The 13,989-nt window shown below is 54.6% G+C and overlaps 2 protein-coding genes across 2 annotated transcripts in view; both read left to right on the forward strand.

The window, feature by feature from the left end:
• The window catches only part of LOC126035341 (uncharacterized), a 274,404-nt gene that overhangs the window by 185,714 nt on the left and 74,701 nt on the right, over positions 1–13,989 (forward strand). The gene's annotated exons all lie outside the window — the stretch shown is intronic.
• Positions 8,180–12,824, forward strand: LOC126035326 (B-cell differentiation antigen CD72-like). Its single transcript, XM_049793829.1, has 7 exons — positions 8,180–8,923; positions 9,009–9,098; positions 9,337–9,426; positions 10,540–10,854; positions 11,113–11,261; positions 11,600–11,751; positions 12,686–12,824. Exons 1-7 carry the CDS (start codon positions 8,617–8,619, stop codon positions 12,822–12,824), a joined length of 1,242 nt encoding a protein of 413 aa, XP_049649786.1. The 5' UTR covers positions 8,180–8,616.

The following is a 13,989-nucleotide window of genomic DNA, read 5'->3' on the forward strand; positions in this document are numbered from 1 at the left end:
GCGAGTCCCCCATGGGGTCACAAGTCCTGCCAGAAAACCTGCTCTGTGGGCTCCTCTCTCCACAGATCCGCAGGTCCTGCCAGGAACCTGCTCCAGCGCGGGGTTCCCACGAGGTCACAGCCTCCTTCGGGAACCCACCTGCTCCGGCGTGGGGTCCTCCACGGGCTACAGGTAAATATCTGCTCCACCGTAGACGTCCCTGGACTGCAGGGGGACAGCCTGCCTCACCAGAGTCTTCACCGCGGGCTGCAGGGGAATCTTCGCTCTGGCGCCTGGAGCATCTCCTCCCCCTCCTTCTTCACTGACCTTGGTGTCCGCAGGGTTGTTTCTCTTACATGTTCTCACTCCTCACTCTGGCGGCTGTTTCTCCCCGTCCCAACTTTTTTTTCCTTCTTAAAAATGTTATCACAGAGGCGTTACCACTATCACTGATTGGCTCGGCCTTGGCCAGCGGCGGGTCCGTCTTAGAGCCGGCTGGTATGGGATCGCTCTCTCTCGAACACAGAGGAAGCTTCCAGCAGCTTCTTACAGAAGCCAACCCTGTAACCCCCCCCCCCCCCCCGCTACCAAAACCTGGCCAGACAAAACCAATACATTATGATTCATGTTTTAATCCCTCCTGTTTCTATTCCTAAAGGTACCAGAATAGCACAATTAGTTCCATTCAGGTCGTGTGTTCCGAACCCAGGTGAAGTACAACGTGGAGATGGTGGATTCGGCTCCACAGGGAAACTGCAGGTATACTTTGCCATGGACATAACAAAAGGTAAACCAGAAAAGGTAGTGCAATTGAAAGGGCCTGATGGAGTTATCGTCAAGAAACCGATGACAATCGATACAGGAGCTGATGTTACGATTATTTCACGATGCATTTGGCCTCCATCATGGCCATCGATCAATCCAAATTTTGGCATTGCAGGGATAGGGGGCACACAAGCCACCTTAGTAAGTCAGCTACTGATTACATTTGTGTTCACCCGACAGTGAACACGTTACGATGCGTCCGTATATCATGACTACCCCAACTGAATTGTTTGGCCTCGTAGGCCGTGATTTACTGAGCCAAATGAAGGCAATGTTAGTGACCCATCCTTTTTAGTTGCGGTCACTGAGGGGTAGCCGATTCTGAAAATTAGCTGGAAAACAGATGAACCTGTTTGGATTGATCAGTAGCTGCTAAATTCTGAAAGGCTGCTAGAAATACAGGAGTTAGTTGAGGACCAATTGAGAGCGGGACATGTTCCTTCTACTAGTCCATGGAATACACCAATATTTACCATTCCCAAGAAAAGTGGGACATGGAGACTGTTACATGATCTCAGAGCTGTGAATGCAGTGATGCACAGTATGGGAGCCCTGCAGCCGGGTTTTCCGTCTCCAGTTATGCTTCCAGAAGAATGGGATTTGTTAATTATAGATCTAAAAGATTGTTTTTTCACCATTCCCTTGCACCCAGATGACGCTGAATGGTACGTCTTTTCGGTACCATCGATTACAAAGGCGGAACCCTATAATAGATACCATTGGGTCGTGTTACCGCAATGAATGCGCAATTCCCCCACGATGTGTCAGGTGTATGTGGCCTGGGCATTAGAGCCTGTAAGAAAGCAGTTTCCTCAGTCAATTATTTATCATTATATGGATGACATTTTGATAGCGGGAAGGAACTTGCCACAGGATGAAATTTTAACTCAGTTGCAGGACATCTTAAGCCATCGTGGAGTAATAATCACTCCTGAAAAGGTGCAAAAGGCAGCACATTGGAAGTATTTGGGGTGGCACATAGATGCTAGCAATGTTAAACCTCAGAAGGTTCAAATAACATGAGAAATTTCAACGTTGCATGATGTCCAGAAGCTTGTGGGAGATATCCAGTGGGTGCGGAATCTTTGCGGTATCACTAATGACGATATGGCCTCTCTGTTAGAACTCTTGGGTACAAGCGCACGTGCAGATGAGAAAGGGGAAATGACAGAGCTGACCACTGGGGTGCAGCGGCATGGGAGCCTCCTCCAGGGAATCGTTTTCAACAAGCACAGCAATCACATGTGTTCTTGCACCAGCCCGCTAGGATGTTGGCAAAGCAATTTGACTTACCACTCACTGATGCCCAAGGTATCATTAAAGCATGCCCCGATTGTCAAAAGGAAGGGCTGGGCTTGGGCTGTGGGGTTAACCGACGAGGTCTTTTGCCATTGCAGTTGTGGCAAATGGATTTCACCCATGTTATGTGGTTTGGCGCAAGGCGTTCTGTGCATGTGTGTATTGATACCTATCCTGCTGCCATGTGGGCCACGGCACGAACTGGAGAAAAGGCCTTACATATTGAATGACATCTTCACGCTTCTTTTGCAGTGCTGGGTGTGCCTAAAGAAATTAAGACAGACAACGGCCCAGCCTATGGTTCTACATGATTTGCTCGATTTTGTAATTTGTGGGGAATTCACCATGGTACCGGTATTCCACATCTTCCCACAGGACAGGCTATTGTCGAATGGGCCAACCAGACCCTAAAGACCATGCTGCAAAAACAAAAGGGGGGAACCCAGGGCTTACTCCCAGAGGAACGATTGGCCAAAGCCTTATTTGTGCTAAATTATCTTAGATTGACAGGTGATCGCAAAGACCCACCAATGGTAGTGCATCATGTTCTTTTACAGGCAGAAAGGACACAACAAAGTACAGGAATCATGGTAATGTATAAGGACCCAGAATCCGGGCAGTGGTGCGGATCAGCAGAAGTAAAACTTACTGGGAGATCCCGGCTAAGTGGGTCAAGCCATGGCTTCGCACTGATGCTGGACCCAGAATTGTACCAATGGCAAGTGGCAGGGCACCTGCGGGTGCTGGAGCCACTGATCCGACAGATTCTGACTAATAGAGTATTACACTTTAGAGGACTAGAGGACATTGACTCCTTCAGATAGGTTTTTAGAACAGCGTGCCTTATTGTATATAGAACTTGCTTTAGGTAAAAAGTATGTTAAGCATAGTTTGATTGAACATAGTGTGATTACGGGAAGACAGTGTGGGGTAAATGTAAAAGTTAGTTAAAGCCAAAATTAGGGGTAAGGTCTATTTCCATTAATAACCTGGGAACGAAGTTGATTGATTGTGTTTCCACAGATACAGGCCCGCGACGGACTCCTGTTCGATTTGCACGACCATCATCATCTGGAGCATCATAGATGGTGTGGCAATATGAATACTACCTCAGCCGAAAACTAATGTATAGGTCACCTTGGCTAACATAACAGGTCAAGTTTCTCTGTGCATCGCAACCGCATCGTAAAGCCCATGAACCCATAGACAAGATGGCTATGATTTGTGCAGCGCGCCTGGCCAGCGAGCGCATGCGTCATAGATTGCAACCGAGGCGGACTTTTGGCACCCACTGGCCACGTGTGCTAAAACCCGTTCCTCTGCAAATGTATAAATATCGGGATTTTCCTAAGAGCATCGGGCTGGTGTACGGTGAGGCCATCGTTGCCTCTGTGGGGACGCCCACGGAAAGCTGGCACCTACCGATTGCTGGGCTGAGTTCGCAGAGCAAGATGACACAAGAATGTATGGATGATTCATCTTCCTCATAGTCCTCATGGTTTGGGTCATTAGGGGTAACGGGTTGGCTCAAAGAATTATGGGCATTGTTGTAGTTATTGTGATTTTAGCTATTGTAATAATTTTACCTTGTTCAGCTTGTTAAGAAAAAAATGGCATCCCAAGTTATTAAGCAAGCCTGGATTGCTCAAAAACAAAAAGGGGGATTTGTTGAGGATTTCTTGGCTGGGCAAAGGCATGTGAGCAATCCAGCCGTTAGGTGGGAACGAAGCATAAGTTTACAAAGTGCTGGAGCAGACAAGGACGCTGTGTCCTTGTACGCTGGGAAAAAGGAAGATAAGAAGAGCCTGACAAGCAACTCCTGGATGCCAAAGAATGAGATAAGTAACTGCTGGACACCTCGTGAAGAAGCTTGCACAGCCAATAGAGGATAAGATAGTGTTGCATGAAACCGAGTATTGTACCAATTAGAGTATTGTATAAGGCGCGTGCACAAGCACATAAGGTATATATAACTGTGCTAAAAGTTGTAGTAAATGGATTTGACTTGATCACATTGGTCTGTGTGTGATGTCCCCTGTGGATCCTCCTCAACAGGCCCCCATTGCTCTCCCCTCATCCCTAGCCCAGTGCTCCCATGGCAGCAGACAGGCAGGTCAGGCAGGCACCACTTGCCCTTTGTAAATCCTACCTGGCTCTCCCCAGCCACCACCATGTACTCCCTGAACCATCACATGCCCAAGAGGACGTGCTCCATCTTCCCAGGATCAAGGCTCTTCTCTGTCCAGAATAACAAAGCTCAACCCTAGGACAGGCTGCAGCCAAGGGCAGGCGATGGAGGGAGGAGAAAGGGCAGGACAGGAGCCAGCAACAGTGGCAAGGGGCAGACAGCAAAACCAAAGGACTCCATGTGGGGGACAGCTTGGAGACACCAATGGCACCATCATACCCAGCTTCACAAGGTGCAGGAGGCACCTCCCAAACCAGCACATGATCACCAGCCTCAGAGGAAGGCAGCAGAGGTGAGCAGGGCTCGGTACCAGCATCCCCTCCCTGGGTCATGGGAGCCGGGGCTGGAGGGCAGGGGATGTAAGCATGGATGTGAGTGTGTGACACAGAAATACAGTCTCTTTTCCATAAGTCTTGTTTTAAAATGCAGACACCTTCTTTCCCAACCTGTCTCCCCAGAGCTTTGCAGTGTGGTTGAGGCAATGGTGTGCAGGGATGTGGCTGTGCAGGAGGGGAAGGGTGTCTTTGCTGTGCACCCCCAGTTTGTGGACACATATTTAGCTAACGGTCACAAGAGCATTCCAGATGCCTTTAGAAGACCTTGAACAGAATAAACAAGAAGACAAAAAAAAGAAAGATGCCAATTAGAAGAACACAGGTGCACACTGCACGATAAAGGGAACTTGGCACAAAGAACCTCAGTTCGACAGTTTATCTTGACCAATTAGATTGAGACAAGTTTCGCATGTTTTAGTTAGTATAACCAATTATGTCCTATGTTTATGCATGTGTACAGAGTTAGTACAACCAATTATATCTTATGTTTATGTGCATGTACAGTGTTGATATAACCAATCATTAAGTGTAACTAGGCGCGTGGACAGCGCATGAATAATGTGTGTAACCAATAGTAAAATAGCTAAACGCATGTACGGATGTAACTAATGTATAAAAATGATGTCTGATGCTCTAGTAAAGGGTCTTCAACTATGATCATATTGATCTGTCGTTGAGTCCATTATTATGCTCCTGCACCAGTTCCTGTCCCTCAGTCCTGTGATGGAGAGGGGGTCTCAGAATCAACCCCTGGACCGGGAGAGGAAAGAGGGACTTGGATGGGTTGCTCAGATTTGGGGGCTTTTCACAGATCCATGGAAAATGGTAGGTGCAGCTTATCTTCCCAGAGGCTGTTTTTGCACAGTGGGCAAGCCAATCATTCCTAGAAGGGAAGAAGCACATAAGAGGTGCCACCACCATGCTCCCAGCCTGCTGCCAGCCTCGCTGTGCCCCCCATGCAGCTGCAGCCCCAGGGCCCCTTAGTCTGAGCAGGAAGGCCAGAGCACTGCCCATGCCCGAGCATTGGCCCCATGGCTGGGACAGACACCTGGGCAGTGCCCAGCACCTCTACCCATGGCTGGCAAAGGTGGGAGAGGTGCAGGTGGCCAAGAAGGACCAACTTACTCTTTATATGGCTTCTCATCCAGCCCCTCAGATTTATCATTATGATTTTGATATCTCTCTCTAATCCAGTATGTGGCACCAGGTGCCTGCACAAAATGCTGGGGGGAGAGAAGCTGTCAACTGCCTGCCCCATGCCCAGCACCCACCTGGTGCCCGGGAGCCCTGGGGCCGGCTGTGCTCCACCCCACAGCCTGCCAGGACCGGCACCCAGGGCTCGTGGTGCCACAAGGCAATAGGAAGGCAATGAGAAGGCAGTGGGAAGGCAGCTCAGGACAGCCAAGCAAGAAGAAGCGCCACCCCGCGGCCCCTATCCCCGGGCACCCTCTGGCCCAAACCGCCCCCCAGCAGCCCGACCCTCACCCAGCTCCAAACCCGCTCCTGGTGCCCCCCTCCCCAGCTGCCCCGCGGCCCCCGCCCCGACTCACAGCAAGCCCCCAAGGCCGCGGTGGCCACCACCAGCAGCAGCAGGGTGGCTACCAGCAGCCCTGCGGGGACGCGCTGCTGCCGGGGCCAGCGCCCTGCGAGATGAGCGCCCACGGGCATCACCCTGCATCCCCACTGCCGCCGCCCGGTGCCCCCCCAACCCATCCTCCCCATGGCGGCGGCCGCAGCCGGGCTCTCACCTGGGCTGGTTGCCACGGGCACCGGCCCCAGCTACACGTTCTCCTAGGGGCTCTCGGCCTCGGAGGGCGCTGCGGGGCAGGTGGGGGCGGTGAGCGGCGGAGCCGTGGCAAACCTCAGGTCGGCATAGACCACGCTCTAGGCCGTGCTCCAGGTTGCCCCGACTGCCCCCATGACTCCTGCTCCACCACGGTCGCCCCCACTTTCGGGGCTGCAAAGGAGAAGTGTGGCCGGATTCTGCAGGAGAAGTTTGCTGTGAGGTGCAGAAGATGGGACAGGAAAGCACAGCTGTGGGGACCAGCGCCATGCCATTGGTCCCAGCGCTGCCATCCTGTCCTGTTCCATGCCCCAAAACCACTCAGGGTCCCCTGGGACCATGGCAGGGCATTGCAGCTCGGGATTGGGGCACTGGGCCATGGCAGAGCTGCAGGGCTCAGTGTACCGAGAACCGACCCAAATCCCTGGGACAGGGGAGAGAAGGGCTGACTTCAACGTGGGAACAGGTCACTCTGGGGCTGGCCCCATCCAGGATGGAGGTTCCCCCTCTCCATACTCTGCTCTGGGGTTTGAGCATCATTGTTATGCAGAAATGTTTGCCCTAATGCCTAAAAGGAGTTTCTACATTGCAGCTTGAGCTCTTGCTCTTCTCCCCTTCTCCTGGCCACATCTCCCCACTCTGCCAGTAAGGAGACCATGGGGAACCATGTCCCAGACCTCAAAGGGTCACAATAAATGTCCCCCATTGCTCTTCCCTCATCCCCAGCCCAGTGCTCCCATGTGGCAGCAGGCAGGCAGGTCAGGCAGGCACCACTTGCCCTTGGTAAATCCCACTGGGCTCCCCCCAGCCACCACCATGTCCTTCCTGGGCCTGGACCACCATGTGCCCAGGTCGTGCCCCATCTCTCTCCTGGGGACTGGGTGGAAGCTGTTCAACCTTTAGCTTTCCAGATGTCCTTCTTGCCCTCTTTGAAGCTGGCCATGATTTTTGCCTTTCTCCAGTCATGAAGTACTTCAGCTCTTGTAGAGATGATGGAGAGCAATCTTTCAATGCTGTGCTCCATCAGCACCCCTGCACACCTCCAGTCCTGTCCCAGGAACTGGCTGTTTCCAGCTGGTCCTGAGCTCAGTGCCCCTCTCTGAAATGTGCCTTTCTCTGGATGTGGTTCACTAGAGGCCTCTGAGATGCTGATGGGCTGGAGGTCGGGACCAAAGAGGAGATGCTGTGAGTGCTGGGGCTGTGGTCTGGGGAAGTGTCATGGTTTAACCCCAGCCAGCAACTAAGCACCACGCAGCTGCTCACTCACTCCCCCCCACCCAGTGGGATGGGGGAGAGAATCGGGGGAAAAAAAGTAAAACTCATGGGTTGAGATAAGAACAGTTTAATAGGACAGAAAGGAAGAAAATAATAATTATAATAATAATAAAATTACAATAATAATAATAATAAAAGAATTGGAATATAAAAACAAGTGATGCACAATGCAATTGCTCACCACCCGCCGACTGATACCCAGTTAGTTTCCGAGCAGTGATTCCCCCCTCCCCTACTCCCCCCAGTTTATATACTAGGCATGACGTCACATGGTATGGAACATCCCTTTTGGCCAGTTTGGGTCAGCTGCCCTGGCTGTGTCCCCTCCCAACTTCTTGTGCCCCTCCAGCCTTCTTGCTGGCTGGGCATGAGAAGCTGAAAAATCCTTGACTTAGTATAAACATTACTTAGCAACAACTGAAACCATCAGTGTGTTATCACCATTCTTCTCATACTAAATCCAAAACATAACACTATACCAGCTACTAGAAAGAAAATTAACTCTATCCCAGCCGAAACCAGGACAGGAAGGGAAGGCAAAGCAGGTGTCATTGCTCTCTGCAACTCTCTGGTGGGGGTTTGGAGTGATGCCAGAGCCAGGGTCCTCTAGGAGGGGACCAGAGAGAGGATGAGAGGCAGTGGCACAAGCTACATCATGGGGAAATTCCTATTCCCAGAGGCTGGGAGGGGAAATCTGCATCCACAGAGACCTTCAGCTCTCCACGGGGCTGGCCCCAGGGCAATGTGCTCCTGTGTCCAGGCTGGCCCTGCTCTCCTCCAGCTCTCCCCTGGCCTGGGAATTTGGGTTTGTCCTTGCTCTGCCAGTGCCCTGACCTCAGGTTGCACTGCCCTGGCCCTGACGTGTGCCCAGGGGGACCGTGAGCACTTCTGGGGCGGGCGTGTGAGGGGACGGACCAGAGGTGCTGGGACCAATGAGAGGGTGCTGGTCCCCACAGACATGCGTCTCTGGTCCCATCTGCTACAGCTCAGAGCAAACTTCTGCTTCTGCAGAAGCCAGCTGCACTTCTCCTTTGCAACCCCGAGAGCACAATCACTGGGGAGCAGGACCATCCCTGAAAGGCATCCCAAAGGCAGGGTGGGAGCCAGCAGGGCAGGAGCCAGCAGGGCTTAGGGCTTGCCCAGCACTTGCCCACATGGCCCAGAATGTGGTTTATGCTGACCTGAGGTTTGCCAAGGTGATGGGGGGACGGAGCATGGCCAACCAGGCACTGGAGGCAGGTGAGAGCCCACGGGAATGCCCCCAATGCCCCCACCACACCCAGCCCCATGGACTCAGCCACTCTCCCCTGCCTTCCTCCAACAGCCCTTGGCATGGACAAAGCAGAGACCCCCTACGAGAATGTGCAGCCGGTGCCAGTGGGGCAGGATGGGGACGGGGCCCAGCCCAGCCCAGGTGAGTGCCCAACTGGAGCCCAGGGGACCTAGGGAGGTCCTGGCACGGGCAGTGGGTGGTGTTTCACGGTGCTCCTGCTCCCATCCTTGAAGAGAGGAAGCACATACACTGTGCCACCTGTGCCATCACACTGCCATTCTGCTGCCTCCAGGCAGGAGGTCTGGGGGCTGCCAGGGGTTTCCTAGTTTCCAGTTAGAGGTGGCAGCAGGTGATGCCTGTGGTCGGTTGTGTCTTGCAGGGCACTGGTCCCGGCGGTGGTGCATCCCTGTGGGGCTGCTGGCAACCTGCCTGCTGCTGCTGGTGGCCACTGTGGCCCTGGGGGCTTGCTGTGAGTCATGGGGGGGTGGGGGGGCACTGTTGGGGCTGGGGGTGGCTGGGCAGCACAGGGAGAGGGAGGCAGCTGGGCTGGGGTGGGTGCTGCAGGTGAATAAGTGGGTGAATAAAGGGATGCCCGCACATGTTGCTTGGGGCTAGGTCCCTCTGCCCCATTGTCATGGTTTAACCCCAGCCAGCAACTAAGCACCACGCAGCCGCTCACTCACTCCCCCCCATCCAGTGGGATGGGGGACAAAATCGGGAAAAAGAAGTAAAACTTGTGGGTTGAGATAAGAACGGTTTAATAGAACAGAAAAGAAGAAACTAATAATGATAATGATAACACTAATAAAATGACAACAGTAGTAATAAAAGGATTGGAATGTACAAATGATGCACAGGGCAATTGCTCACCACCCGCCGACCGACACCCAGCTAGTCCCCGAGCTGCGATTCCCCGCCCCCACCTCCCAGTTCCTAAACTAGATGGGACGTCACATGGTATGGAATACACCGTTGGCCAGTTTGGGTCAGGTGCCTTGGTTGTGTCCTGTGCCAACTTCTTGTGCCCTGGCTGGCCATGAGAAGCTGAAAAATCCTTGACTATAGTCTAAACACTACTGAGCAACAACTGAAAACATCAGTGTTATCAACATTCTTCGCATGCTGAACTCAAAACACAGCACTGTACCAGCTACTAGGAAGACAGTTAACTCTATCCCAGCTGAAACCAGGACACCCATGCTGTCCTGTATCCCTTGCATGTCATGGGTGCCTCCCATCATCCATCTTCCCCATCTTGTTCTCCCTTTCTGCCCCCTTCCCTTCCCGGCCTTGTCCAGCCTCGTATTGCTGCACTCTTCCTGTCCCTGCCCTGCTCTGTCTGCTCCTACACCCTGTACTGCCTTGCCCTGCTCTCCCCTGCCAGGCCCTGCCCAGGTCCTGCCCATGCACTTCCCTGCTGTGTCTTTCCCATCCTTTCCCATCCAGCATGGACACCTCCCTGCCTTGCCCTGCCCTGCCTGACCCAGCCATGCCCACATTACCCCCTGAGCAGAGTCAGTCCCATGTCCCCCTGCCCAGGCTGTCCCATCCCCATGCCCCAGCTCACCCAGCCTGTCTCCAGACTGTCAGGTCACCTGCAGCCTGCAGGATGCCTCCCGCGAGCATGCGGCCGAGTGGGGCCGCCTCTCGCAGGAGGTGAGTGCACGGGAGCAGAGCCTGGAGCAGACACGGCTGGAGCTGGCGTGGGCCAGAGCGGAGCTACAGCGAGCATGGTGGGAGAGCAACAGCAGCCAGCTGGAGCTGGGGAGCCTGAACGCTGAGCTGGCGCATGTCATGGGTGTCCTGGGGAAGACGGAGAAGGAGATGCAGGAGGTGCAGGGGAAGCTCAACAACAGTGAGAGCACTGTGGCCATCCTGCGCTCCTGCACGGCTATAGGTAGGGCAATGGTGGACCAGGGATGGGGTGCCCCAGGGGACCCCATCATCCCTCAGCAGATGCAGTGCCGAAGCACGGGCACTGGCTTTTTGGCCACATGGTGGGGATGGGGTGGTCCAAAGGCTGAAGCTATGCCTGGAGCAGAGGCTGAGCCTGTGATGTCTGCTGGGGAGATGTGGGGGCTGTTCCCAGTCTAGGCTGGGCCCCCCCTGGGCATCTGTGTCTGAGCAAGCACCTGAGCTGTGTCCCTGCCCCCAGACTGCTGCCCCTCAGGCTGGCTGCTGTACAGGGGCAAGTGTCTCTTCATTTCATCGGAGAAGAAGACATGGGAGGACAGCAGAGACGAGTGCGAGAAGAAATATTCTCAGCTCCTGGTCACCAAATCCTGGAGTTGCTGGACCGTGCCAGTAGGGTGCTGGGGGAGCTGAGGGCAGGAGCTGGTGCATCCAGCTGTGGGCTCCCTAGGTGGGCCAGCACCGCTCTGGGGGCCCCTACCCTGCCAAAACATCAGAGGGTGCAAGGCTGATCACTGGAGCACATTGCTGGTGATGGATGTGGGGTGGAGAGGCTCTGGCACCCCTGGATGCTGCCCAGGCTGGAGTGGGGCACCAGGGCTGCTCAGCTGTCCTGCCCCATGGAGCTCTGGCCCCAGGGGCTCCTTGGGGAGACAGCCACCCCCCACAGACACCACAGTCCTTAGACGCTGTGGAAAAGCCATGAAAAGGCCCTTTTTCCCCTTCCCCAGACCTTCCTGAAGAATGCAGACATCCCGTACTGGATTGGGCTGCAGAAGAGCAGCTTCCCCTGGTACGACTACGGCTGGCTGGAAGAAGGGGACCTGGACAGCAAGGGGGTCTCGGATGCCTGGTTCTGGGTGGATGGTTCCCTTTACGAAAGGTACCTGGTGGCACAGCCTCCTGCCAAAACCCCGTCTCCTCCAGCACAGCTTTAGGAAGCATTTTAAAACCCAATGGTACCCAGTCCTGGGCACAAGCACTGGGCAACAAAGAGCATCAAAGCAGCTGAGGCCAAGGGGAGGCAGGTGCAGCAGTGTGATGAGATGCTCAAAGGCCGTGCAAAGGGACAGTCAAGCCTTGGGGGGCATGTGCAGGGCTTGCGTGAGCAGGAGGCAGCGAGAGGGGCCAAAAGAAACCACAAGTTTTATTTGGGGTCTAAACAAAGCATTCGAACACCACCTCTATCACCCACGTGCCTCCCTGGTCCCTCCTCAAGGGGAAATCAAGCCTTCCCACCTGCAGAGAGTCCTGGGCTCCTCCCCACCATGTGCACCCCCTCCCCAGCTCGCCACAGCTTCCTCTTGTGGTGTCTGAGAGCAGTGGGGAGGAACAGACATGTCTGGCCCAGGTGCTGGGTACCCAGCCCCTGCTCGCTGCCTGCCCCTCCATCCTCACCCCCACGGCCCAGGGCAGCGCTGTAGCTGCCAGATGGGCAGCTCTTCCAGCTATCCATGTGCCCTTGGGGAGGACCGGGGTCTCCCCACCACTGGGCACTGCAGGGAAGAAATATCCCCCAGCCATGAGGCTGAGATTCAAGTGGGGGGGAGGCTAAAGGGAGTTGCAAGTAATACAAACCTCAGGCAGAGGGGTTTCTCAGCCTGCCCAAGGGAGGGCAGGGATGCATCCACTGAGGCTTCAGCTTGTGAAATCAGTAAGGGAGGACTGGGGAATCCCCCCTTTGACTTCGGCATTCAGCCCCTCCCCAGCGAGCGTGCAAGAGGGAACCCATTGGTGGCCCTGGATGCCTGCAGCCCTCAGCAGGGGATGGTGGATAGGGCGGTGGCAGCCCCCTGATGTGCCATTTCCCCATCCAGGCCATGGCAGTCAAAGTTGAATGGGTCCTGTGCCATAATAAGCCACGGGAACATCAAACCCACCCAGTGCGCCAGTCCTGATGACCTGCACCTCTGGATCTGCGAGAAGGCAGTGGGGCCAAGCTCCCCTTTCATATGATGATGGCCACTGGCCCTGGCACCACTGCGGTGAGTGTGCCCATGCCAGGCTCTGCCGTGCCCTAGGGTACATGGGGCCCATGGGGTGTGTGTGTGGGGAAGTGGGGAGCCTGAGCCTCTGCGTGGGGCATGTTGACTCCTGGCTTGGCAGGAAAGGGAGAGGGATGCAGGCACATCCCCATGCAGCCCCTGGTCTGTGGTAGCTCAAGAGACCCTCTCTCAAGCTGTGGGGCAGCAAAAGGGCAAGATGGGGGAAACCCCTTTGCAAACTGCCTTCCCAGTCTCTGCATGTGGGGGAGGCTGGACAGCACCTCACCCTCACCCTCTGCCTTCCCTTGCAGCCCCCATGCCCCGTGCTGCCTCTGCTTCAGCCTTGCTGCACCCCTGCCTGGGATGTCCCGTCCACGCAAGCAACCCCCTTCCCTCTTGAAGATCCCTGCCCAGGAGCCACCTGGGTCCTTCCTGCCTGCTCCCCTGGCCACAGTCATGCTCGGGCATCACGCAGGCTGGGGGAGGTGGTGACAGTGACTGTTCCCCCCCCAGCTGACATGCTTTAGCAGAGTGGTACAGGCCCCACAGCTCAGCCCCACATCTGCACAGGATACACTGGGTCTTCCTGAGCACAGGGGCTGGCACACCATGGGGAGCCTGGACCCAGCTGCAGAGCGGAGCAAGCCCTGATGCTCAGCACTGCAGCTGTGCAACAGACCCAGCATGGAGCGAGCTATGGTGCGGGGATGCAAAGACGCAGGAGCAGGGGACGGCACAGCCCCACACCTGGCCAGGTCCACTCCCCACGGCAGGGACTTTCTGCCTGGCCCCATCCCTGGCTTTCAGGCAACCCAGTAAGCAACAGCCTTGGCAAAGGAGAGAAGCTGCACCTGAACTGGCCGGCGCCTGTGCTGGCAGTTGCGAGCGACATAAGTCGACTCAATATGAGTGATAGAAGTGATTCAACATTATTTGCATGGATAGCTCATATTTATACAGTTTGCGATAATTATGCCTACTAGTCCTAATATGATTGGTACATTGCTAATGTTTATTCATTACTAAAACACACCCACTTGTGGTTTGCAGCTATGCATGTTCCGTAACTTTCTCATGGGAACTTCTTCAAAAGTTGCTTATGAAACTATGCCAAGGTCACACTGTCTTTATTTTTC

This window comes from Accipiter gentilis, chromosome W, assembly GCF_929443795.1.
Source record: "Accipiter gentilis chromosome W, bAccGen1.1, whole genome shotgun sequence".
Taxonomy (NCBI): Eukaryota; Metazoa; Chordata; class Aves; order Accipitriformes; family Accipitridae; genus Astur; species Astur gentilis.

What these genes read in the sequence shown, in the direction of transcription:
- LOC126035326 (XM_049793829.1), top strand. Translation starts at nt 8,617, where the DNA reads ATGAGAGGGTGCTGGTCCCCACAGACATGCGTCTCTGGTCCCATCTGC. An exon ending in CGGGGCCCAGCCCAGCCCAG is followed by an intron (nt 9,099 to 9,336) that starts GTGAGTGCCCAA and finishes TGTGTCTTGCAG; the next exon opens with GGCACTGGTCCCGGCGGTGG. An exon ending in GGAGTTGCTGGACCGTGCCA is followed by an intron (nt 11,262 to 11,599) that starts GTAGGGTGCTGG and finishes CCCCTTCCCCAG; the next exon opens with ACCTTCCTGAAGAATGCAGA.